Below are 27,353 nucleotides of genomic sequence, written 5' to 3' on the forward strand. Positions count from 1 at the left end.
CATAATATTGCAGTACCCTTACCACAATCCATTACTAGAACTTTCTCTTCATCCCAAACAGAATCTTTATACTCATTTTGCTTTAAATTCCCATTGCCACTCCTCCCTCACTAACTGGTACTCTATTTTCTGTCTTTCTGAGTTTGCATAGTCTCAGATATTTTCTTTTTTGTTACCATGGGGCTTAAATTTAACAACTTAATAAATATAAGAATCTCTTTTGCTTTGATACCAACTTAATTTCAATAGCATTCATAAACTATCTTCCATACCTTTATACTCCCCCCACCTTTATGCACATTTTGCCACAAATTGCATATTTATATATTTTGAGTTCAAAATAATCGATTTCTCATTACATTTTATGCATTTGTCCTCCAGATCCTGTAGGAAGTAAAAAGTAGAGTTACAAATCAGAAATACAGTAGCACTGGTATTTATATTTTTGCATGTCATTATCTTTATCAGAGATCTTTATACTTTCATGTGCTGTCAGTCATTTGTCTACTGTCCTTTCCCGTCAACCTCAGAACATCCTTAGAATTTCTTGTAGACCGATCAAGTGGTGGTGAACTCCCTCAGTTTTATATAGAACCTCCTGGTTGGCAATTTATTTTTCAGAGAAGTTGTTAATTTACAGAAAAATCATTCATAACCCACAGAGTTACTATATACCACTCTGGCACTTTGATTTTATTTTATGCATCCCCAAAAGAGAAAGATTATGTCTGTAAGATAATCTACTCCTCTGCGTGTGATACCCTTTGATTCTGTTAAATTCAGCTGAGAGGTCTTCTGTTAGATTATTTAACAAGATTGCTTTGGGCCCTTGTTAAGACTTTGTCAGTGGGCGTGCCTCAGGGTGAGTCCCTGCCTCCTTGCTGGGTCTGATGATATAAACGAACACTCACACAGACAGACACACAGGAAGAGAGAGCTCTGTCATTCTTTGTCCTGCCATGTGACAGAAACTACAAGGCTCAGACAGCTGAGTCCCTGGGGAGAGGTGAGCCATTTTTCCTGATAACTTACAGCTGAAATTGGGAAGAGTGCAAACCAGCCAAGACTGATATAGAAGGTCCAGAAAGAAACAAGCCCTATGCCAGGAGAGAGAGGACTATAGGATCACTTAAGCAGGAAGCCTAAAGAGGCTGGACCCACAGAGCCTCAAGAGGAAGCCTGGAAGGGAAGGAGAGACCAGACAAAGATCACCTGCCATCTTGCTTTAACATGGCAGCTGACTTTGGTGGGAAAGCACCTCTTATGGTGCCTTGAGTTGGACTTTCCACAGCCTTGGGACTGTAAACTTTTATGTTTATAAAAGCCAACAGATTTCTGGTACCTTGCATTAGCACCCCTTTGGCAGACTAATAGAACTACCCTATTATTAGCATTTTGCTTTAGTGTGGTATATTTGTTCCTATTGCTGAAAGAATATTTAAACAATTGTACTTTTAGCTATAGCCGACAGCTCACCTTAAGCCTGCTTATAATGCTTTTTTTAAAGATTTATTTATTATTATTTTTTATTTCTCTCCCCTTCCCCCCTCCCACCCCAGTTGTCTGTTCTCTTTGTCTATTTGCTGTGTGTTCTTCTTTGTTAGCTTCTGTTGTTGTTAGCAGCATGGGAATCTATGTTTCTTTTTGTTGTGTCATCTTGTTGTGTCAGCTCTCCTTGTGGGCGGCGCCATTCCTGGGCAGGCTGCACTTTTTTTCACGCTGGACGGCTCTCCTTATGGGGCATACTCTTTGCGCGTGTGGCTCCCCTACGCGGGGGACACCCCTGCGTGGCAGGGCACTCCTTGCGCGCATCAGCACTGCGCATGGGCCAGCTCCACATGGGTCAAGGAGGCCCGGGGTTTGAACCGCGGACCTCCCATGTGGTAGACGGACACCCTAACCACTGGACCAAGTCCACGTCCCTGTTTATAATGTTTAATCCTATGGATTTTCTTTCTTTTTTTTGCCTGATATTAACTACTTGTAACATTAACATACATTGTTCAGTTTTTAAAAAATCAGTATTATATAGGTAGTATTACACATACTCATATTTCATATGAGGTTTCACTATGCTATACAGTCCCATATTTTCATTTTTTTTTTCTTGTGCGAATGGTTTATATCACTAAAAATGATGTCTTCAAGGTACATGCAGTTATCACATGTATCATATTATGTTTTTTAGCTCTGTTTTAGTCAGCCAAAGGGGTGCTGATAAAAAATGCCAGAAATCTGTTGGCTTTTATAAAGGGTATTTATTTGGGGTAGAAGCTTACAGTCACAAGGCCCTACAGAGTCCAACTCAAGGTACCATAAAGAGGTACTTTCTCACCCCAAGTCTGTTGCCATGTGTTGAAGCAAGCCATGTCTGCGAGGGTTCAGCCTTACTCCTTCTTAAGGCTCTGTGGTCCCAGCTTCTTCTGATCTCAGCTGTACCCTGGCTTAAGGCTAGTCAGTCTTCCAGGGGCTTGTCTCTTTCTGGTCTCAGCTGCTATGCTCTTTCTACAAAGCCAGCTGTAAATTATCAGGCGAATGGCTTGGCTTTCCCTCTCTGGGGCTCCAGCATCAAAACTAAAACTCTCTTCTCTGCTGTGTAGTTTTTTCTGTGAATCCCCGCCCACCAAGGGGATGGGGACTCAGTCTCCTACTGACATGGCCAAATCAAAGCCTTAATCAAAATTTAATCAGGTAAAAGTGAAACCTCTGAATTTAATACAACCTAATACTCCCAGAGCAATAGACCAGAGAGCAATAGACCAGTTTACAAACATAATCCAGTATCTATTTTTGGAATTCATAAACAATACCAAACTGCTATGCTTTCCTTCTAGTAATAATACATGATCCTAGACTTTCCCTTTCAACCATTGTCATCCCTATTAATAGCACTGCTCTTTAGAAACACTGTGGCATGCTTTCACCTTTTCTATTCGTTTCTAAAGATTAACAACCTTTTTACCATTTCTGTAGATTAATCCTCAGCTTTCTATTCTTTAACCTCATTCTATTTTCTGGTGACTATTTTAGTTATTAACTCCATGAGTTTATACAATGTATTTATTTATAATAGTGCAGTCATACAGTATTTTCCTTTTGTGTCTGGCTTGCTTCACTCAACATAATATACTCCAGGTTCATCCATGGTGTCATATGCTTTACAACTTCATTTCTTCTTAAAGGTGCATAATATTCTATCATGTGTGTACACCAATTTGTTTATCCATTCATCAGTTGATGGACACTTAGGTTGTTTCCATCTTTTGGCAATTGTGAATAATTCTGTGAACATTGGTGTGGAGATGTCTGTTTGTGTCATTGTGCTCAGTTCTGGGTGTATACCTATTAGTGGTATTGCAGTATCACAAAATAAGTCTATATTCAACTACCTTAGGAACTGCCAAAAGTCCTCCACAGTGGCTGTACCATTCCATATCCTCACCGACACTGAAGAAGGGTTCCTAGCTCTTCACATCCTCTCCAACACTTGGAGATCTGTCTTTTTAATAATGGCCATTCTAATAGGTGTGAAATCATATTTCACTGTAGCTTTGATTTGCATTTTCATAATCACTAGCTATAGTGAGCATTTTTTCATGTGCTTTTTTGCCATTTGTGTTTGTTCTTTGCACAAAATGTCCATGCAAGTCTTTTGCCCATTTTTTAATTGGATCATGTCTTCTTACTTTGTGGCATCTCTTTATATATATCATGGATATTAAAATACCCTTAACAAATAGGTGATTTCCAAATATTTTCTCCCATTGAGTTGGCTGTTTTTTACCCTTTGACTAAGTCCTTTCAGTTGCAAAAGTGTTTAATTTTGAGGAGGTCCCATTTATCAATTTTTTTTTTATTCCTTGTGATTCGGGTGTAAGATACAAAAACCACCACCTACCACAAGATCTTGAAGATGTTTCCCTACCTTTCTTCTGGGATTTTATGGTCCTGGCTTTTATATTTAGGTCTTTGATCCATTTTTAAGTGATTAGAAAAGAAAAAAGAATTAAAGGCATCCAAATAAGAAAAGAGGAAGTAAAACTTATTTGAAGACAATATGATCCTATATTTAGAAGGAATACGTCTACAAATTCCTTCTAAAGGAAGGAATGTCTACAACAAAATGTCTACAACAAAGCTACTTCAGCAAAGTCAGGATACAAGGTCATCACACAAAAATCAGTAACATTTTTGTATGCTCGTATAGAGCAATCTGAGGAGGAAATCAGGGGAAAAATTCTCTTTACAATAGCAACCAAAAGACTCAAATACCTTGGAAGCAATTTGACCAAAGAAGTACAGAACCTATATGAAGAAAACTAAAAACAATGCTAAAAGAAGTCAGTGAAGACCTAAACAAATGGAAAGATTGAAGGAATAAATATAGTGAAGATGTCAATCCTACCCAAACTGATTTATAGAGTCAATGCAGTACTAATCAAAATTCCAACAGCCTACTTTACAGAAATAGAAAAGGCAATTACCAAATTCATTTGGAAGGAAAAGTGCAAACTGAATTAGCCAAAAGTTTTCTAAAAAAAAAGAGTGACATGGGAGGAATTTCATTGCCTGAACTTGAAACCGCTTACAAAGCTACAGTGGTGAAAAGAGCATGGTACTTGAATAAACTTAGACACATCAATCAGTGGAATAGACTTGAGAGTTCAGAAATAAACCCTCACCTCTAGGGCCAGCTGTTTTTTTTTTGTTGTTGTTGTTTTTTTATATACTTTTTGAAAAAAGATACTTAGATACATAAATGTTTCATTAAAAATATGGGGGATTCCCATATGCCCTGATCCCTGCTCCTCCCACATTTCCCCACATTAACAACATCCTTCATTAGTGTGGTACATTTGTTACAATTGATGAACACATTTTGGGGCATTGCCACTAAGCATGGATTATAGTTTACATTGTAGTTTACCCTTCCTCCCACACAATTTTGTAAGTTATGGCAAGATATATAATGGCCTGTATGTCATTGCAGTGCCATTCAGGGCAATTCCCAAGTCCCAAAAATGCTCACATATTATACTTACTTTCCCCTCTCCCACCTCTCAGAACCTCTGGTGGCCACAGCCTCCACATCAATGATAAAAGTTCTTCCATTGCTATAATCATAATAAGTCTATTGTAGAAATAACAGTAAGTCTACTCTAGTCCATTGTTCATTCCCCAATCCTGAGGATTCTGGGATGGTGATGACTATTCCATGTCTAATTGAGAGGGGCTTAGATCCCATGGGGCAGATGGATGGGACTCTCTTGTTTGCAGTTGCAGACTTTCTCTCTTCCTTGGGATGATTGTTGTCCATCATCATTTCCTTGTTAGTTGTCCTGGGTGAGTTCAGTGAACTGGAAAGTTGATGCCAAATGGTTTTCCACAAACCTACTAAGTCCATGTTAATAGGACTAAACAGTCTCTAATATATTTTTAATCTCATCCATTGTGTTTTTCCTTCTCATAAGCGCTGGTCCTTTTCTTTGCAGGTTTTCAGGTTGTTCTTTATACTCTCTCTGTGCCTTCTTATTATCCTTTATTTTCCTTCAATGCTTTGAATAGATTTAGGAGATTTTTGTGATTATCACTGATTGTTTTAAATGCTGTATCTCATCAGGACATTGGGTTTGTTCCTTTGGCTGGGCCATCTCTTCCTGTTTCCTAGTATGGCTTGTAATTTTTGCTGATGTCTAAGCATCTGAATATGTTGGCGAATTTGTTGAATTGACTCTGGTTAATTTCTCTCTCATCTAGTGTTTCATTTTGTTTTTTTGGTTGGTTGTTTTTTGTTTTTCCATGACTTTTCTTTGATTTTTGCTTCAACTTGTACTAAGTCTTTAAAATTGCCCAACTTAAGTTATCAAAATTGGGCCAGGGACTCACTAATGTGGCATAGGTTTTCTCCCAGGAGTTAGGGCTAAGAGAGACCTAAAGCAGTTTTCTGCTTGCCGTTTCCTGGCTGGCCAGCAGATGGCCTTCATCAGCTGTTCTTTCCATAGATGAGTTTCTTTGAACCTCTGCTTGCCCATGTTTCGCATCTGGCCAGAGCTGAGATTCAAAGATGACCTGTTGTCCAAATTCACTGAAGAGAAATCACTAGCCGCCCTCTGCCTTACCCTCCCTCTTCCCAGGGAAGTAAGACATCTGTTCCCCTTTCAGTTGGATGCAGTGGGCCACAAGTTTTATTCAGGCTTGAATACCTACTCCCCAGCTGCTGTGGGGGTTAGTAACAGTCGTTTCAGGTTCTTCGTCTTTCTGTCCCTCAACTTCCTGGGGGTTGCACAACACTGTCCTGCTCTGCTGACCCTCAGCACATGTCCCCTGGACAGCTTTTTGCCCTTTCTCCATTGTTTTTGGCAGAGACTTGATCCCTACCTACGTGCTCTGACACCATCTTCCCAGACTCTGTCAGAACAATGCCTGGGATTGCGTTGAATCTGTAAATTACTTTTTGTAGAATTGACATTTTAACAGCACTTAATCTTCCAATCCATAGACTTGGAATGCCCTTCCATTAATTTAGTTTTTCTTTAATTTCTTTAAGCAATGCTTTGTATTTTTCTGTGTGTAAGTCCAACCCTTTGCATCCTTGGTTAGATTTTTTTTGCTAGACATTTGCTTTTTTAAAAAATCAGTACTGTAATTGAAATTATTTTCTTGATTTGCTCTTCAGATTGCTTATTACTAGTGGACAAAACACTATTGATTTTTGTTTTGATTATGTACCTATCTACTTTGCTGAATTCATTTATTAGCTCCAGTAGCTTTGTTGTGAGTTTTTTAGTGTTTTCTATGTATATGATATTGTCATCTGCAAAGAGAGTAAGTTTTACTTCTTCCTTTCCAATTTGGATGTTAATTTTATCTTTTTATCTTGCCCAGTTCCTCTGGCTAGAACTTCCAGTATCATGTTAAACAGCATTGTTTACAGTGGGCATCTTTGCCTTGTTCTTGATCTTAGAGAGGGAAGGCTTTCAGTTTCCTACCATTGAGTATGATGAAATAGGTGAGTTTTTTTCATTAATATGTGCTTTGTCATGTTGAGGATTTTTTCCTTCCTTTCCTAGTTTTCTAAGTATTTTTATCAGGAAGGTTTACTGGATTTTTAAAAATGCCTTTTTGTGCATCAAGATGATGGTGTGTTTTTCCCCCATTCTGTTAATATGGTGTTTTATGTTAATTAATTTTCTTTTGTCAAACTACCTTTTATCCTTAGGACACATCCCACTTGATCATGCTGTATAATTATTTTGATGTGCTGATTGTTTGGTGCTGCTTTTATTGAAGATATTTGCTATTCATAAAAGATTTTGGCTGGTAATTTTCTTTCTTGTGGTATCTTTATCTGGCTTTGGTATTAGGGTAGTGTTGGCCTCCTAAAACGTGTTAGGGACTGTTTCCTCCTCTTCAGTTTTTTGGAAGAATTTGATCAGGACTGGTATTAATTCTTGTAGAAATGTTTGTTAAATTCCCACCATCTGTCCTCAGCTTTCCTTTATGGGGATTTTTTTCATTGCAGATTCAATCTCTTTCTTTGTTATTGGTCTGTTGAGATCTTATAAATCTTCTTGATTCTGTGTGGTTTTCATATTACTAGGAATTTGTTTATTTCATCTAGGTCATCTAATTTTTTGGTATACAGTTGTTCATAGTATCTTCTTATAATCCTTTTTATTACTTTGTCACCCATTTCATTTCTGATTTTAGTTATTTGCATCTTCTCTTTGTCAGTCTACCTAAAGGTTTCTTGATTTTTTTTTTTTTTAATCTTTTCAATGAATCAACTTTTGGTTTCATTGCTTGTTTTTTTTTTTTTTTTTTTTTTTTAAAGATTTATTTTATTTTATTTAATTTCCCCCCCTCTCCTGGTTGTCTGTTCTTGGTGTCTATTTGCTGCGTCTTGTTTCTTTGTCCGCTTCTGTTGTCGTCAGCTGCATGGGAAGTGTGGGCGGCGCCATTCCTGGGCAGGCTGCTCTTTCTTTTCACGCTGGGCGGCTCTCCTCACGGGTGCACTCCTTGTGCGTGGGGCTCCCCCACGCGGGGGACACCCTTGGGTGGCACGGCACTCCTTGCGCGCATCAGCGCTGCGCATGGCCAGCTCCACACGGGTCAAGGAGGCCCGGGGTTTGAACCGCGGACCTCCCATATGGTAGACGGACGCCCTAACCACTGGGCCAAAGTCCGTTTCCCTGCTTGTTTTTTTTAATTCTCTGTTTCATTTGTTATTTCCTTCTGCTTGCATTGCATTTAGTTTACTCTTTTTCTAGATCCTCCATTTGTGAGAATTAGGTCTCTGATTTGAGATCTGCATTATTAATGTTGTAAGCATGTAGAGGTTTAAATTTCTCTCTCTGTACTGCCTCTTAATGCATTTCATAATTTTTAATATGTTGTGTTTTTGTTTCATTTTTCTCAAAGTATTTCCTAATTTTCTTTGTAATTTCTTTGTCCCATTGGAATTTGAGTGTTTTAATATCCACATATTTGTAAGTTTTCTAGTTATCCTTCCGTTTCTGGGTTCTAGTTTCATTCCATTGTGGTCAGAGATGATACATTGTATGATTTTGGTATTTTTGGATTTTTTGAGATTTGTTTTGTGACCTAATATATGGTATATCCTGAAGAATGTGTTTTGCTGCTGTTGGGTGAAGTGTTCTATGTAGGTCTTTTAGATCCAGGTGTTTGAGTTTATCCTTTATGCCTTCTATTTCCTTATTGATCTTCTCTCCATTATTGAAATTCCTACTATAAATGTAGAACCATCTATTTTACCCATCAAATCTGTCATTATTTCCTTCAGTTATTTTGTCACTTTGCCATTAGGGGCATAGATATTTATAATTGTTATTCTTCTTGCTGAATTTACTCCTTTAGTATATATTAAACATCTTTGTTCCTCTACCATGTTTTACTTCAAGGCCATTTTATCTGATATTATTATGCTACCTCATCTCTCTTTTAATTACTACTTGCATGGTATCTTAATATTTTTTCCATTTTTTTTCCAACCTACTTGTGTGTTTGAATTTAAGGTGACTCTCTTGTAAACAGTTATAGTTAGGTCATGATTTTTAAAATTGATTCTGCTAAGCTCTACCTTTTGACTGGAGAATTTAAACCATTTCCTTTTTTTATTTTAAGATTTATTTTATTTATTTCTCTCCCCTTCCCCGTCCCCCCATTGTCTGCTCTCTCTGTCCATTCGCTGTGTGTTCTGCGTCTGCTTGCATTATCTGGTGGCACTGGGAAACTGTGCCTCTTTTTTGTTGCATCATCTTGCTGTATCAGCTCTCCATGTGTATGGCACCACTCCTGGGTGGGCTGCGCTTTTTTCTTATGGGACAGCTCTCCTTACGGGGCGCTCTCCTTATGCATGGGGCACCCCTGTATGGCATGGCACTCCTTGCACATGTGGCAGCACTGTGTGTGGGCTACCTTACCACATGGGTCAGGAGGCCCTGGGGATTGAACCCTGGACCCTCCATATGGTAGATGGACACTCTATCAGTTGAGCCATGTTTCCTTCCCTAAACCATTTACTTTTAAAGTAAATAGTGATAATGCAGGACTTTCTTGTGCTATTTTACTAGTTTGTCCTTATGAGTCTTAGACCTTTTTTGTCCCTTAGTTCTTTCATTACTGCCTATTTTCTTATTTTCTTGATTTTTTTTTTAGTGTATCATTTTGAATCCCTTCTCATTTTTGAAAGAAAGTCTCACCAGATATAAAATTCTTGGTTGGCAGTTATTTTCTTTTGGCATTTAAAATATTTTGTCCACTGCCTTCTTGCCTCCATGTTTTCTCATGAGAAAGTGACACTTAATATTATTAGGATTATTAAGATTCCCTTGTACAGAGGCCTGCGGTTCAAACCCCGGGCCTCCTTGACCCGTGTGGAGCTGGCCATGCGCAGTGCTGATGCACGCAAGGAGTGCCGTGCCATGCAAGGGTGTCCCCCGTGTGGGGGAGCCCCACGTGCAAGGAGTGTGCCCGTGAGGAAAGCCGCCCAGCGTGAAAGAAAGTGCAGCCTGCCGAGGAATGGCGCCGCCCACACTTCCTGTGCTGCTGACGACAACATAAGTGGACAAAGAAACAAGACACAGCAAATAGACACCAAGAACAGACAACCAGGGGAGGGGGAGAAATTAAATAAATAAATAAAAATAAAATAAAATAAAAAAAGATTCCCTTGTACAGGCATACCTTGGAGATATTGCAGGTTCAGTTCCAGACCACTACAATAAAGCAAATATCACAATAAAATGAGCCACACAAACTTTTGGTTTCTCAGTGCATATAAAAGTTATGCTTACAGTATATTATAGTTTATTAATTTTGCAATAGAATTATGTCTGAAAAAAACAGTGTACATATGCTAATTAAAATGTGAAAGAGACACAAAGTGAGTATTTGCTATTGGAAAAGTGGCACCAATTGGCTTGCTTAACACAAGGTTGCCACAAACCTTAAATTTATAAAAAATGCATTATTGTGAGGTATGTCTATACATAACTTGTTGCTTTTCCCTTGCAGCTTTCAGAACCGTCTTCTTGCCTTGTCATTGGACAGTTTTGGTTACTATGTGTATTAGTCAGCCAAAGGGGTGCTGATGCAAAATACCAGAAATCTGTTGGGTTTTATAGAGAGTGTTTATTTGGGATGGGAGCTTGCAGATACCAGGCCATGAAGCATAAGTTACTTCCCTCACCAAAGTGTTTCCACGTGTTGGAGCAAGATGGCTGCCGACATCTGCCAGGGTTCTGGCTTCCGGGGTTCCTCTCTTCCCAAGTCTTGCTTCTCTCCAGGCTCAGATCCTCTTTTCTCCACAAGGTCAGCTGTAGACTGAGGCTGTCTAGGCTTTGCCTCTCTCCACAAGGCCAGCTGTAGAGTATCAGGTGAACGGGCCTGTCTCTCTCCCTGGAGTTTCTGCCCTGTGTAAGGAGTAGTCTTTATTCCTCTGTGTTCTTTTCCTGGCTCAGGTCCCCTCTTCCCAGGGCTTGCTTCTCTTTCTCTGTGTGCTTACTGCCCAGGGCTCTAGCTCAAGACTCCAGTATCAAGATCCAAGTCAAAACTCCAACATCAAAATCTCCAGTTCTGTCCTTTGCCATGCCTTTTGCCTACTGATTTGGCCCATTCAAAGCCCTAATCATAATTTAATCATGCCCAAGTACAGGCCAGTTTATAAACGTAATCCAATATCTGTTTTTGGAATTCATAATACATCAAACTGCCACACTTATCTTTGGACACAGTTCTCTTTAAATTTATCCTTTTTGGGTTAATAGGGCTTCTTGAATTTGCATATTCATGTCTTTTTTTAAATTTGGAAGTTTTCTGCTATTATATATATATATATGTGTGTGTGTGTGTATTTGTTTTTTAGTATTTTTTTGCCCCTTTCTTTCTTCCTTCTGCTGGGACTTCTATAATGCTTATATTGATATGCTTGTTGGTGTTCCACAAATCTTCTATGCTCTATTTGCTTTTTTCTTGATCTGTTTTTTGGTTGGCAATTTTTTGCTTTAAATTTTTTACTTTTCACTGCCTTTTTGCTGCCATGGTTTCTGATGAGAAATCAGTGCTTAATCTTATTGGGGCTCCCTTGTATGTGACCAGTTTCTTTTCTCTTGCAGTTTTTGGAATTCTCTCTTTATCTTTGTCATTCAGCAATTTGATTATATCATGGTGTGCTATGGTTCTGTTTGGGTTAATCCTGTTTGTAGTTTGTTGAACATCTTGAAAGAGTATATTTATGTCTTTCATTAAATTTGGGAAGTTTTCAGCCATTGTTTCTTTGAATATTTTCTATGCTCTTTTTCTCTTCTCTATCTGGGACTCTTGGAATATGTATGTTGATACACTTAATGGTGTGCCAGAGGTTTCTCAGGCTCTCTTCACTTTCATTCATTCTTTTCTCTTTCTCTTCATATTAGATTACTTCAGTAGTCTTTTTTAAGTTCTCTGATTCTTTGTTTTTTCTATATCCAATCTGTTTTTGAGCCCCTGCAGGAAATTTTAAATTTCTGTAGCTATGGTCTTCATTTCTGCTTGGTTCCTTTTCATAGAAATTTTCATCTCTCTCAATGTTGTGTGTGTGTGTTTATCATTTTCCTGATTTCCTTTAGTGTTTTGGTCCATGTTTTCCTTGAGTTCTTTGCACATATTTGGGATCACTTTTTAAAGTCTTTGGACTGTCTTATGTCTGATCCTCCTTATTGGTGGTTGCTAATGTTTTAATATTCTCCTTTGCCTGGGCCTTTGCATCCTGTTTATATGTTTTGTAATCTTTTGTTGAAATCTGGTCTTTTTTTTTTTTTTTTTAGATTTTTATTTATTTCTCTCCCCTTCCCTGCCCTCCAGTTGTCTGCTCTCTGTGTCCATTTGCTGTGTGTTCTTCTGTGTCTGCTTGTATTCTTGTCAGCGGCACCAGGAATCTGTGTCTCTTTTTGTGGTTATCATGCTGCGTCAGCTCTCTGTGTGTGCAGCGCCACCCTGGGCAGGCTGCACTTTTTTCGTACTGGGCGGCTCTCCTTATGGGGCATGCTCCTTGCATGTGGGGCTCCCCTATGTGGGGGACACCCCTGCATGGCACGGCACTGTGCACGGGCCAGCTCATCACATGGGCCAGGAAGCCCTGGATTTGAACCCTGGACCTCCCATGTGGTAGGTGGATGCTCTATCCGTTGAGCCAAATCCGCTTCCCAAAATCTGGTCCTTTTGATATGTTAATTTGTTATTGCCGAAATTTAGACTCTGAGAAGTCTGTTCCTTAAGCTTGTATCCAGCTAGTGTTGTGACAGAACTTTCCTTTAATCCCAGGAGCTGAGGGAAAAGAAGTGAAAGAAAGAAAAAAAGAAAACCGTTGCTAGTCTTTGCAGGTTGACCTATGTGAGTGCTCTTCTTCAGAGTTTATCCATACATATTTATGTTAGTAGCTCCAGGCTAAAGCATAGAGGCCTCCTGGTTCTTTCTATACATGTTTTTTGTCTAGGGCATGCCCTTTTGGCACTATGAATTCCCCTGATTGCACGAATGAAGAGTATTCCCTTTTACCTAGTAAACAGTTTTCCCATGGTTCCAGGCACTTGTAGACTCTTGTGCTTAAGTAGCTACTTGTCTGCTCTCTGACATTGTTTTGTAGGAAAGCTCTCTGAGCTAATTTCTACACACAAGGCAAATTTTGGGACAGCAAGTTTTTCAGGTCACCATCTAGAAATTGGGCCAGCATACATGCTCCCAATATGTGAATAAGGGTTTCTCTGGATCCTCTGGAACCGGGACTTGGGATATGTACTGGGACAAGGTGACCTTGTGTTTTCAAGGTTCATCTGTTTTGTAGCATGTATTAGTACTTTATTCCTTTTTGCTGCTGAATACTACACCACTGTATTGATACATTACATATATCATTCATGAGTTGATGGATTTATGAATTTCCCTTTCGGGGGGTTGCTATTAATAATGTTATTATTTTATTTTATTTTTTTTTTAAGATTTTATTTTTATTTATTTAATTCCCCTCCCCTCCCCCGGTTGTCTGTTTTCTGTGTCTTTTTTTTTTTGCTGCGTCTTGTTTCTTTGTCCGCTTCTGTTGTCATCAGCGGCACGGGAAGTGTGGGCGGCCCCATTCCTCGGCAGGCTGCTCCCTCCTTCCCGCTGGGCGGCTCTCCTTATGGGTGCACTCCTTGCGCATGGGGCTCCCCTACGCGGGGGACACCCCTGTGTGGCACGGCACTCCTTGCGCGCATCAGCACTGCACATGGGCCAGCTCCACACGGGTCAAGGAGGCCCGGGGCTTGAACCGCGGACCTCCCATGTGGTAGACTGACACCCTAACCACTGGGCCAAAGTCTGTTTCCCAAATAATGTTATTAATAACATACAGATCTAGTTATTTTTTATTTTGGGATAATTTTAGATTTATAGTAAATTTGAAAAGATATTGTAGACATAAAGTATGGTTAACATCGTATATTACCGTGGTACATTTAGTTGTCCAAACCATGAAATCCACATAGGCCCATTGCTACTAACTAAAGTTCAGGTTTTATTTTAATTTCACCTGTTTTGATTTATTGGTTGATATGTCTTTTCTGCTCTAGGATTCACTCAAGAGTACAACACTCCATTTTATATATATAAAGTCATTAATTTATTATGTAACTCTAATTTTATTACAGTACACAAATTCTTACTTGCTTTCTTCCATTCAGGATTTGTATCTCCCTTTTCCCACCGCAAGAACTCTGGCTTCCAACAGTTTGTCATTCATAGGTTACATATAGACTAATTTCAGAATTTCTACACCCATACCACTATCAAAAACGAAGCTTATAGGGGTTGGTGGGCTGAGGAGAGAGTGTCAAAAAGCTGGCGCTGGAATAAGAACTGGAAGAGCCACCACAGGCACTGGCTGTTGCAGTGGTGTCCTTCTGATTCCAACGAAAAGCAGCACCAGAGATGGGCCTGCGGTTGGGAGGTGCATAGTTTTTTCTAAAGGAATTGACCATGCCAGAAAGAAAGGAAGCTATCTGTATAGACTGCTGTCTGTGGAACTTTGGAAGACAATGAAATAGCATTCAGTTCTACAGGGAGCTTCTTTGGATCAAGCTATGTTTTGGAAAGGCAAAAAAACCCCAAAACATGACACAGTAGTAGCAGCTGCCAAAAGTAGTGAAATCAGTACTAAGAGCAAGTCTGTCAATTCCAGCCTTGGGGGACTTTACAGTCCACTACTGTAGCCACCTTGATACAGATTCTAGCAAAAGCTCAGGACAAAGCAACAGTTATTCAGATACCTGTGCAGAATTCTGGAAAAGAATATGTTTGTGCCATTGAGAAACTGAAAGTCTCTGAGGGAAAGAAGTCTTGAAGGGCTGCTAGACCTGATAAAATTTACAGATGTTACCCAGCAAGTTGGAAAGTTGTCTTTTGTTCTTCTGAAGGAAGAATTTATTATGGGAGTTTCCAAGTACGGTATAAAAGTATCAGCGTTTATAGGCATGCTCTTTAATCACTGGATGGTATACTGTGATGATGTCTTGAGGGCAGGGGAAAGCTTGGTGGCTCTGAAAACCACAGATGCAAGCAGTGAAGAATGCAGCCCATGGGTTTATCACTGCAACAGCGTTGAAACAAGCAATAGCAATTTGTAAAGCTTTATCCACTGGTTTTGACTGGTTTATCATCTGAGAAATCTTGAATTCTGTAATCAAGTGGAAGTCAGCTTCATTTGGAAGAAAGTTCAGATGTTTTCTAAATAGTTTTATTTTAATCTGTAATGCCGAACTATTATGGACATTTGAAGTGGTCCCTTGTTCTAGATTTTTTGAAGAAAATTAAATGTATAAAATATTGGTCATTTGTTTTTATATTAAAATGTGAGTATCTTAAAAAGACAAACCTTGTAAGTAAAGGACAAGATTTATTTTTAGTTCTTTTTGTCTATATACTGAGGGTATATAGTCAAAGCAATGTGTTCAGAGTTTATTTGAATTAGTTTTCTTATACCCTTCTTTGTAGTTGTTATCCATTTGATATACATTTAAGCTCATTGACTCATGTATCTTTATTGGTGAAGTAGACATTTATCCAGGTCAATTTTTAAAAGAAATGGAATTTAGACATTTAACCTTTTGAGTAAATATTCCTTACATATGTGTTTTGCTTGCATATCTCAGTGTTTAAGAATTTTTAATTAGTTGCCTTTATTTTAAAACTTGGGGGAAGCAGATGTGGCTCAAGTGATTGAGCTCCTGCCTACCACATGGTAGGTCCAGGGTTCAGTTTCTGGTGCCTCCTGGGGAAGAAGAGCAAGAGAGCAGCTGGTGTGATTGGCAGGCATGACAAGCTGACACAACAAGGAGACACAAAGGGGAAAGACAATGAGAGACACAACAAAGCAGGGAGCTGAGATGACTCAAGCAATTGATTGCCTCTCTCCCACGTGGGAGATCCCAGATTTGGTTACTAGTGCCTCCTAAAGAGAAAACAAGCAGACACAGAGAGCACATGGCAGTGAACACAGAGAGCAGACAGTGAATGCAAACAGTGGGTGGGGAGTGGAATAAATAAAATAAATCTTAAAAAAAAATTAACAAAAAATATTGGTAATCTACATAAAAACCCTGAATTTTTTTTTTTAAGAAGTTTTGGTTATGCTAAGTTTTTTTGGAAGTAGTTGGCTGTAGCTGACTGGTAGAGGCTACCCGTTTTCTCTAGGTTCCACAACTCATATCCTACCAGCCCTTTTAGGCATGTGTGTTTGCAACCTTTCTTTACACAATTTTCTTTTGCAGGTGCAGTAGTAGAGAACTATACAGCATTGTGTGCTGAGAGAGGAACTGACTTTATTTGAAATTACTTTTTTCAGTTTTTTAGTTCCATTATCCAACCAGCAAAACTGGTAACTGATGTTGGTAATGCTTTCTAAATGGATTCACTAAGCCCTATTTTAAATTGCTTAAATGTAGCAAATAACTTTGATTAAGCTGAACTTTCCTTGTAATGTAAACAAATATTTTGAAACTTAAAAAAAATATTTTTCTCAGAGAAATTGTTTATAACTTTTTTTAGCCTTATAAATTGAGGTTATAACGATGTTAATTGCACTTTTAAAAATTTATATATTGGAGAAGTTGTGAACTTACAAAACAATCATGCACATGTGTGGAATTCCATACAACACCTCTCCACCAACACACTTCGTTGTTGTGGAACATTTGTTACAAATTAAGAGATAATATCATCAGACTATTACTACTAACTGATGTCTAATACCATACATTTGGTATATTTTTTCCATATCCCCTGATTATTATCATAGTACATCTTTGGCATTGATACTTATTGTACAATATTGCTGTTGACTAGAGTCCGTAGGTTGTATTAATTGTATTTTTCCCGTACTTCTCCACGTTCTTAACCACCTTGCAATAGTGATGTATATTAGTTCTAGTTCATAGAAGGACCTTCTTGTATTTGTACTATTAACTATAATTTTCATCTTCCTCTGGACTGTTACTCAGTCCCTAGATTATTCTCTAGCTTTCTTTCAATTGATGTTTACATCCCTAGACTACCCTTTTCAGCCACAATCTCCTTTATTAACCAGCTGTGTTAGTTCTACTCACTATAATGTGTTACTATCAACTCTTTCCATTTTCACCCTTTTATAGTCGAGTTAATTGAAGCTTCTGCATATTAACACATTAAGCATCAGTACCCCTTCTCAGCCCTCCTCTTACCATCTAATAACCTATACTCTAGACTTTAACTCCATGCATTTAGTCTTCATATTTAGTTCATATTGGTGAGACCATACAATATTTGTCTTTTTGTGTCTGACGTATTTCACTTAGCATAATGTCCTCAAGGTTCATCCATATTAATATCATATGTGTCCAATTTCATTTCTTTTTGCAGCAGCATAGTATTCCATGTCCATATATACTACATTATGTTTATCTGCTCATCAGTTGATGGACACCTGGGTTGTTTCCAATTTTTGGCGTTTTTGAACATCAGTGTGCATATGTCTACTTGTGTTACTCCTTCCACTTTTTCTGGGTGTATACCCAGTAGTGGTGTTGCAGGGTTTCATGGCAAACCTATATTCAATTTCTTCAGGAACTGCTAAACAGCCCTTCACTGTGGCTGTATCATTCTGCATTCCACCACAAGGTAATAAGTATTCCTATCTCTCCATATCCTCTCTAAAACTAGTAGTTCTCTGTCTTTTTAATAGTGGACATTCTGATATGTGTGAAATGATATCTCATTGTAGTTTTGATTTGCATTTCTCTAATTGTTAGTGATGTAGAACATTTTTTCATGGTTTTTTTTTTTGCTATTTGTATTTCTTCTTTAGACAAATTTCTATTCAAGTCTTTTGCCCATATTTTAAACTTGTCATTTGGCTTTTGTTGAGTTGTATGAATAGCATCTCTTTTTATATCATGGATATTAAATTCTTATTGGACATGTGGTTTACAGATATTTTCTCCCATCGAGTCAACTTCCTTTTCTTCCTTTGACAAAGTCCTGTGAAGTGCAAAAGTGTTTAATTTTGAGGAGGTCCTATTTATTTATTAAGGATTTATTTCTGCCTCCCCCTCCGCCCCCATCTGCTCTCTCTGTCCATTCGCTGCGTATTCTTTTGTGTCTACTTGTCTTCTCTTTAGGCGGCACCAGGAACCAATCCTGGGACCTTTCAGAATGGAAGAGAGGTGCTCAATCTCTTCCACCACCTCAGCGCCTTGTTCTGCTGTATCTCTTATTGTCTCTCCTCTGTGTCTCTTTTTGTTGTGTCACCTTGCTGCACCAGCTCTCCATTCGGGCCAGCTTGTTATGTGGACCAGCACTCCTGCGCTGGCCAGCATACCACTCGGACCAGCTTGCCTTCACCAGGAGGCCCTGGGAATCAAACCCTGGACCTCCTATATGGTAGACAGGAGCCCTGTTGCTTGAACCACATCTGCTTCCCTTATTTTTTCTTTTGTTATACGTGCTTTGGGCGTAAGGTTCAAGAAACCACTATCTACCACAAGATCTTTAAGATGTTTCCCTATATTTTCTTCTAGTAGTTTTATGGTCCTGGCTTTTATATTTAGGTCTTTGATCCATTTTGAGTTGATTCTTGTATAGGAGTGAGGTAGGGGTCCTTTTTGGTTCTTTTGGTTATAGATTATGCAGTTCTCCCAGCACCATTTGTTGAAGAGGCTGTTTTGTCCCATTAACATGGGCTTGGTAGGTTTGTCAAAGACCAGTTGACTGTAGAGGTGAGAGTTTATTTCTGGACTCTTAGTTCTATTCCACTGATTGATGAGTCTAAATTTATTCAAGTACCATGCTCTTTTGATACTGTAGCTTTGTAAGTGGTTTCAAGGTCAGGCAATGAAATTCCTCCTATGTCGCTCTTTTTTTTAGAAAGCTTTTGGCTATGCGGTTGCACTTTTCCTTCCAAATGAATTTGGTAATTACCTTTTCTATTTCTGTAAAGTAGGCTGTTGGAATTTTGATTAGTACTGCATTGACTCTATAAATCAGTTTGGGTAGGATTGACATCTTCATGATATTTAGTCTTCCAATCCATCAACATGGAATGTTTTTCCATTTGTTTAGGTCTTCATAGATTGCTTTTAGCAATTGTGTTGTAGTTTTCTGCATACAGGTTCTGTGCTGCCCTGGTTAAATTGCTTCCAAGGTATTTGAGTCTTTTTTGTTGCTATTGTAAATGGAATTTCCCCCCTTAATTTCCTCCTCAGATTGTTCTACTGTACTAGTGTACAGAAACATTATTGATACTTACCTGGCAGGAGAGATACCATGATTATGAAGATGGTTTTCCCAGGATGAGGCTTATCACATTGCACTCCAAATGTGCTGACCCTGTGATTTCCCCAAATGTTTAAAACTCTACTGCATAAGTTATAGTAGCAGGGGACTGCGTTCATGCTCTCCCTCTAAAAAAAAAATTACCTAATTTTTTGTGAATTGATCTTTATCCTGCCCTTTTACTAACTTATTAGCTCAAATAGCTTTGTTGTAGACATTTCAGAATTCTCTAAATACAGGATCATGTCATCAAGAAATAGAATTTTACTTCATTTTTTATTATTGGGGTGCTTTTTATTTTATTTGTTTCTTATTTTCTACTTGCGCTAGCTAGAACTTATAGTAAAATGTTGAATAACAATGGTGACAGTGGGCATCCTTGTCTTGTTCTTGATATTAGAGGGAAAGCTTTCAACCTTTCCCCTTTCAGTATGATGTTGGCTGTTGGTTTTTCACATATGCCTTTTATCTTATTGAGCAGTTTTTCTTCTGTTCCTATTTTTTGGAGTGTTTTTTATCAAGAAAGGATGGTGGATTTCGTTGAATTACTTTTCTGCATGTGGTGTTTTTTTTTTCCCTTTAATTTGTTAATATGGTGTATTACGTTGATTGATTTTCTTATGTTGAACCAGCCATGAATACCAGGAATAAATCCCACTTAGTCATGATGTATAAATCTTTTGATATGCTGTTGGATTCAATTTGCAAGTATTTTGTTGAGAATTTTTGCATCTATTTTCATTAGAGAGATTAGTCAATAATTTTCTTTTCTCATAGTGTCTTTACTTGGCTTTGGTATTAGGGTCATGTTGTCTTCTTAAAATGTGTTGGGTAATTTTTCCTCATCTTCAGTTTTTTGAAAGAGTTTAAACAGGATTGGTATTAATTCTTCTTAAATGCTTGGTAGAATTTACTGGTGAAGCCCTCTAGTCCTGGCCTTTTCTTTGTTAGGAGATTTTTGATGACTGATTCAGTCTCTTTAAATGTGATTGGTTTGTTAAGTTCTTGCATTTCTTGTAGTGTCAGTTTAGGTTGTTAGTGCATTTTTAGGAATTTGTCCATTTCACCTAGGTTGTCTTGTTTGTTGGCATATAGTTTCTTGTAATATCCTCTTTTGATCTTTTTATTTCTGTAAGGTGAGTCATATCTTCCCCTCTTTTATTTCTGGTTGTTTTTATTTGCATCTTCTCTCTTCTTTTCTTTGTTAGTCTATCTAGGGGCTTATCAATTTTATTAATCTTCTCAAAGAACAAGCTTTTGGTTTTGTTGATTTTCTCTATTGTTTTTTTGTTCTCAATTTTGTTCATTTCTGCCCTAATCTTTATTATTTCTTTCCTTCTGCTTGGTTTGGGATTGGTTTGCTGTTCCTTTTCTAGTTTATCTAGCTGTTCAGTTAAATCTTTGAGTTTAGCTCATTCTTCTTTTTTAATATGGGCATTTAGGGGTATAAATTTCCCTCTCAAGACTGCCTTTGCTGTGGCCCATAGGTTTTGGTAAGTTTGTTGTCATTTTCGTCAGTCTCAGTATATTTAACGATTTCCCTTGCAATTTCTTCTTTGACCCACTGAATACTTAGGAGTGTGTTGTTTAGCCTCCAACACCTGTGAATATGCCTCTTTCCTATTACTGATTTCCTGTTTCTTTCCATTATGATCTGAAAAGTTTCTTTATATTTATTGAGGATTGCATTGTGCTCTAATGTGTGGTCTGGAGAAAGATCCATGGGCACTGAAGAAGAATGTATAACCCACTGAGTTTGGATGCATCATTCTGTATATATGTTAGGTCCAACTAATTTATCACATTGTTCAAATTCTCTGTTTCCTTGTTGATCTTCTGTTTAGTTGTTCTCTCTAATGATGAGAATGTTGTGTTGATTATTGTAGAGATGTCTCTTTCTCCCTTCAGTTTTACCTGAGTTTGCCTCATGTATTTTGGGGCACCCTCAGGTGCATAGATATTTATATCTTCCTGGTGGATTGTCCCTTTTAATATATAATATATAATATATAATATATAATATATAATATATAATGGCCTTCTATATCTCTTCTAACTTTTTTGCATTTAAAGTCTGTTTTGTCCGATATTAGTATAGCTGCCCTTCCTCATTTGTGGTTATTATTTGCATGGAATATCTTTTCCAACCTTTCACTTTCAGCCGGTTTGTATTCCTGTAAGTTTCCTGTAAGCAGCATATGGATGGCTCATGTCTTTTTTTATCCATTCTGTCAGCCTCTCTCTTTTGATTGGGAAGTTTAATCCATTCACATGCAGTGATATTATTGTAAATGTATTATTTACTTCTACCATTTTGGTTTTTGGTTTTCATATATTATTTTTTACTTTCATATGTCTTTTTAGTCTTTCGGTTATCCTTTCTGCTAATCTTTTTTCTCTACTCTCCTCCAAGCCTCTAAGCCTCTCTCTCTTGCCTTTTTCTTTCAGGCTCTAAAGCAAGGGTTCTTTACCTTTTTTGTTCCACAGACCCCTTTGCCAGTCAGGGGAAATGAATATATTGTAATTTATTTATAGCATATATTCATAAGTGGAAGAAATGCTAGATTTCAGTTAGAGGTCAGAGAAAATAAAGATAATAAGTTAATTTTTTTTCACTTCAAGCTCAAGAACCCCCTGGTTAAGGACACCTGCTTTAAGGCTTCCTTTAATATTTCCTGCAAAGGTAGATTCTTTTTCACGACCTCTCTTAGTTTCTCTCTGTGAATACTTTATGCTCACCTTTCTATTTGAAGGACACTTTTGCTGATTAAAGAATTCTTGGTTGGCAGTTTATCTCTTTGAGTACCCTAATTGTATCATACCACTCTCTTCTTGCCTCCATGGTTTCTGTTGAAAAATCCACAATAAGTCTTACTGGGCATCCCTTGTGTGTGATGGTTTTCTTTTCTCTCTCTGCTCTCAGAATTTTTTTTTTCTTTTTAAACATTTTTTTTATATCACCCCTCATGCCTCAAATTGATCCATGTGTGTTCCCATTGTCTGCTCATCTTCTTTAGGAGGCACTGGGATCCAGACTCCCAATGTGGGAGGCGAGTCCTACCTGCCTGACCCACTTCTCTTCACTGCTGTTTGTGGCATTTGCAGGTGCAGCATGTGCTTGTTATGGCATCTCCTCATTGAGGCTGTTGTGGGGTGTGCTTGTTGTACCTTCTTCTCATCTTCTTTTGGAGGCACTGGGAAATGAACCTGGGACCTCTTGTGTCAGAGTCAGGCATCCAGTTGCTGGAGCCACATCTACTCCATCTCTTTATCTCTGACATTGGCATTCTGAGTAGATGTGTCTTGGAGTAGGTCTATTCATATTTATTTAGATTGAGGTATGCTGCACTTCTTGGATATGTAAATGCATTTCTTTCATGAGAGTTGGGAAATTTTTAGCTATTATTTCCTCAACTACTTTTTCTGCCCCTTTTCCCTTCTCTTCTCCTTCGGAACTCCCATTACACGTATGTTGTTGCATTTCACCTGTCATTCAGCTCCCTGAGCCCCTGCCTAATTTTTTTCATTCTTTTCTCTATCTGTTCTTTTCTCTCTTCCATGTCAGCTATTTTATCTTTGGTATCTCATTCTTTTTTCTATCATTTTGAGTCTGTTGTATGCCTCTGATGTGTATTTTATCTCACCTGTTGTGTTTTTCATTCCCATGGGCTCTGTTTGCTTCAGGATTTGAAATTATTTTTTTTGCTTTCTCAGTGTCTTTTTGATGTTATTTATCTCTTTCACCATATAGTCTTTCAACTCATTAATTTGATTTTGGAAGTTTTGTGCATCTCATTAATTCATTGTCTCAAATCCTGTGTCTGTTCTGGGGCTTTGATATATTCCTTTTTTGGGCCATGTCGTCTATTAGTAGGGGTCATAATTTTTTTGCTGATGTCTAGGCATCTGATTAGTATGGTAGTTTACTCAGATGCTCAATTTCTTTGTCTTTTGTAAGGATTTAGTGGCAGCAAGCTGTGTGTTACTGCTGTTCTTTGATTCTTGGTTTGACCTGGATCATTAGGATTGTCCCTGTTAGTTGCTCAAAACTGGGCTCTGGACCTAGTAATGGGTTGCAGACTGGCTTCCTAGGTCCTTGGGGAGGGAGGCTATAAAGGTCGGAAAAAGCCTCTCAATTATTCACTTTTAATTTTTCACACGCACTTCTTCAGTCTTTGAGCAGATGGCACTCTGGCAGCACCTCAATTCAATACCCGGTTGGTGTGTTTTGCTGCATCAGGGGTTGGATCAATGGGCTAGAGGTTCCTGCCTAGAGGCTAAGAGCCTTCTCCAGCCTTCACTGGCAGGCCCCTTCCTTTTCCTGGGTAGGATATAATTCCACTCCTCTCTGCATCCTCAGCAATAGGTTCTGGTTAGTAGAGAGGGAGATTGGGAGGGTCAGATCTTTTTAGTCGCTTATCTCTTTAGTTCCAAGGTAGCCCCCAAGGAAACCATGGTGCTGCCCCACCTGGCCTGGAAGGGCTTCTGGGACATAACAGATCAACTTTGTGGTTTGAAAGTTGAGACACCCTTAGACTGTGTCTCTCCCTTTCCCCTTTCCTGGGGAGGTGCGTCCTGAATCATCAGTCCCAGTTAGAAGAGAGGGAGATTGAGAGGGATCAGATACCTTTAGTCCTGTATTGGCTCCCAGTGGCACAGCCCTACCCAGCCTGGAAGGGCTGGTAGGTCAAAAGCTGAGTCAGCCTTAGGCTGTGTCCTTCTCTCTCCCCTTTCTTTGGGCAGTGGATCCCTGGAGCCTGCTGTGTAGCCAGACTGGGCAAATTCCCAGAGGCTTGAGAATTCTAAAATGTCTTTAGAGCGGGGAAGGATGTCAGCAGTAGCAGTTGCCAGTTTAACTCACAGTCTTGCCTTTGCAGTTCTTTTCCTTTGTACCTCTCTTTTCTGGGCAGTGTCCAGACTTTGCCTGGTATCCTAAACCCTAGGCGGTTTTTTTCCTAGGCTGTTTCAGCCTATCCTCTAGCTATTTTTCTGGCAGAGGAGAGACTTCCGTGTCTTTCTAGTTTGCCATCTTCCTGTGATGACCAATTTGTTGTGTTTTTGAGTTGCATGATCTCTTTATATAGAATGGAAATCACACCCTTATCAGATATGTGGTTTCCAAGTATTTTCTCCCTTTGAGGATACTGCCTTTTCACCTTCTTGACAAAATCCTCTGAATCACAAAAGTGTTTAAGTTTGAGGAAGTCCCATTTATCCATGTTTTCTTTCATTGTTCATGCTTTTGGTCTAAGGTTTAAGAATCCACCACCTACCACCAGGTCAGAGATGTTTCTCTATATTTTTTCTGGGAGCTCTTTGGTTCTAACTTTTATATGTAGGTCTTTGATCCTTTTGAGTTAATTTTTTTTGTAAGATGTGAGATAGGGGTCCTCTTCTTTCTTTTGGTTATGAATATCTAGTTCTCCCAGCACCATTTGTTGAATAGACTGTTCTGTCCCAGCTAGTCGAGTTTAACAACCTTCTCAAAAATTACTTGACTATAGGGTCTGTTTTTGAGCAATCAGTTTTGTTTCCTTGGTCAGCGTGTCTGTCTTTATGCTAGTATTATGCTGTTTTTACCACTGTAGCTATGTAATATAATTTAAAGTTTAAGGAAGCAGATTTGGCTCAACTGATAGAGTGTCTGCATACTACATGGAAGGTCCAGGGTTCAGACCCCGGGCCTCCTGACATATGTGGTGAGCTGGCCCACACGCAATGCTGATGCATACAAGGAGTGCTGTGCCACTGGGGGTGTCCCCCACATAGAGGAGCCCCACGTGCAAGGAGTGCGCCCCGTAAGGAGAGCCACCCCGTGTGAAAAAAGTGCAGCCTGCTCAGGAGTAGGCCACACACACTGAGAGCTGATGCAGCAAGATGACACAACAAAAAGTGACACAGATTCCCCGTGCTGCTGACAAGAATGCAAGCAGACACAGAAGAACATACAGCAAATGGACACAGAGAGCAGACAATTGGGGGTGGGGGAAAGGGGAGAGAAATTAAAAAATAAAGTCTAGAAGTAAGAGTCCTCCAACCTTGCGCCTCCTTTTTAAGATGTTTCTGGCTATTCAGGACCCTTTACCCTTCCAAATAAATTTGATGATTGTGTTTTACATTTTTTAAAAAAATGCTGGTGGAATTTTTATCAGGATTGCATTGAATCTGTATATCAATTTGGGTAGAATTTGCATCTTAATGATATTCAGTCTTCTAATCCATGAACATGGAATGTTCTTCCATTTATTTTCATCTTTTAAATTTCTTTTAGCACTGCATTATAGTTTTCTGAATACAAGTGCTTTACATATTTGGTTAGATTTATTTCTAAATATTTTATTCTTTTAGTGTCTATTATAAATGATGTTTTTTCCCTGACTTCCTCCTCAGATTGTGCATTACTAGTGTAGAGAAACACTATTGAGGAAAGTGGATGTCGCTCAAATGATAGAGCTTCTGCCTACCATATGGGAGGACCTCGGTTTGATTCCTGGGGCCTCCCGGTGAAAAAGAAGAAAAGAAAGTATGCCCACACAAGTGCCCATGTGGTGAGCCAGCGCCCACACGAGTGCCTGCGTGGTGAGCCAGTGCTCTGTGCAAGTGAGTCATGCAGCCAGATGCTGATGCATCAAAGGAGAGACAAGAGGAGAGTCAAGGTGAAGCACCGCAGGGACCAGGAACTGAGGTGAAGCAGTTGACAGGGAACCTCTCTCCCAGTCAGAGGTCTACAGGATCGAATCCCTTTGAATCCTAGAGGAGAGAAAATGAGAAGAGAAGACAACACAGACAGCAAAAACAGCAGGGTAGGAGGAGAAGAAGGGAGAAAATCTTAAAAAATAAAAGAAACACTTGATTGTTGCATATTAATTTTGTATCCGGTCACTTCTGAAATCGTTTATTAGCTCTTGCAACTTTGTTGTAGATTTTTCAGGACTTTCTAGGTATAGTATCATATCATCTGCAAATAGTGAAAGTTTTATTTCTTCCTTTCTGATTTGGGTGCTTTTTATTTCTTTTTCTTGCCTGATTGCTCTAGCACTATATTAAATAACAATAGTGAAAGTGGGCATCCTTGTCTTGTTTTTTTATCTCAATGGGAAAGCTTTCAATCTTTCACTTTTGAGTACAGTGTTTGCTGTTGGTTTTTTATATATGGCCTATATCATGTAGAGAAAGTTTCCTTCAAGTCCTGTCTTTTGTGGTATTTATCAAGATAGAATGCTGTATTTTGTCAAATGCTTTTTCTGTGTCAATTGATAGGATCATATGATTTTTTTTCTTTGATATATTAATTTGGTGTATTAGGCTGATTGATTTTCTTTTGCAGAACCATCCTTGCATGCCTGGTATAAAAACCCACTTGATTGCGATGAATTATTCTTTTAATGTGTTGTTGTATTTGATTAAGTATTTCGTTGAGTATTTTTGCATCCATATTTTTTTAGGGAAATCTGTCTATAATTTTCTTTCTTCATAATATCTTTATATAGCTGTGGTATTAAGGTGATATAAGCTTAATTGAATGAGTTTGGTAGAGTTCCTTCTGGTTCAATTTTTTGGAAGAGCTTGAAGAAGATTTGTATTAAGTATTCTTTGTATGCTTGGTAGAACTCACCAAGTGAAATCCATCTGGTCTTGGGCTCTTCATTTTGGGGAGTTGTTTGATGACTCTTTCAATCTCGGTACTTGTGATTGGTTAGTTGAGGTCTTCTATTTCTTCTAGGGTCAGTGTAGGTTGTTCATATGTTTCTAGAGTTTTTCCATTTTATCTACATTGTCTAGTTTTTATGTGTAGTTTTTATAGTATTCTCTTATGAGCTTTTCATTTCTGTGGGGTGAGTAGTAATGTTCCTGCTTTCATATTTTGTTTTATTTATTTGTACTTTTTTGGTTTGTTTTTGTTAGTCTAGTTAAGGGTTTGTTGGTTTTGATAATCTTGAAGAACCAACTTCTGGTTTTGTTAATTCTCTCTATAGTGCCCTGCCCCCTCGCCAAATGGCTCCCTCATCTGTTTG

At 38.6% G+C, this 27,353-nt stretch overlaps 1 protein-coding gene, 1 non-coding gene and 1 pseudogene across 8 annotated transcripts in view; all 3 read left to right on the top strand.

Annotated features, from left to right (window-relative positions):
* Nucleotides 1-27,353, top strand: part of DENND4C (DENN domain containing 4C) — a 165,237-nt gene that overhangs the window by 33,595 nt on the left and 104,289 nt on the right. For 3 of the 7 annotated variants that reach the window (XM_023590836.3, XM_058301916.2, XM_058301915.2), the window contains exon 1: nt 25,732-25,938. The exons of 3 other annotated variants lie outside the window; for them this stretch is intronic. In XM_023590836.3, the coding sequence (XP_023446604.2) occupies nt 25,806-25,938 (133 nt within the window). In that variant the 5' untranslated portion in view covers nt 25,732-25,805. Of the gene's footprint in view, nt 1-25,728; nt 26,142-27,353 lie in introns of those variants that run through there. One more of the 7 variants, XM_023590834.3, reaches the window with a different exon arrangement.
* On the top strand, nt 14,616-15,195 carry LOC101411502 (integrin beta-1-binding protein 1 pseudogene; annotated as a pseudogene).
* LOC111765832 (U1 spliceosomal RNA) lies at nt 19,305-19,468 on the top strand. The gene has a single exon (XR_002798058.1). It is a non-coding gene; the product is annotated as a U1 spliceosomal RNA (small nuclear RNA).

This window comes from Dasypus novemcinctus, chromosome 8 (genome assembly GCF_030445035.2).
Source record: "Dasypus novemcinctus isolate mDasNov1 chromosome 8, mDasNov1.1.hap2, whole genome shotgun sequence".
Classification (NCBI taxonomy): domain Eukaryota; kingdom Metazoa; phylum Chordata; class Mammalia; order Cingulata; family Dasypodidae; genus Dasypus; species Dasypus novemcinctus.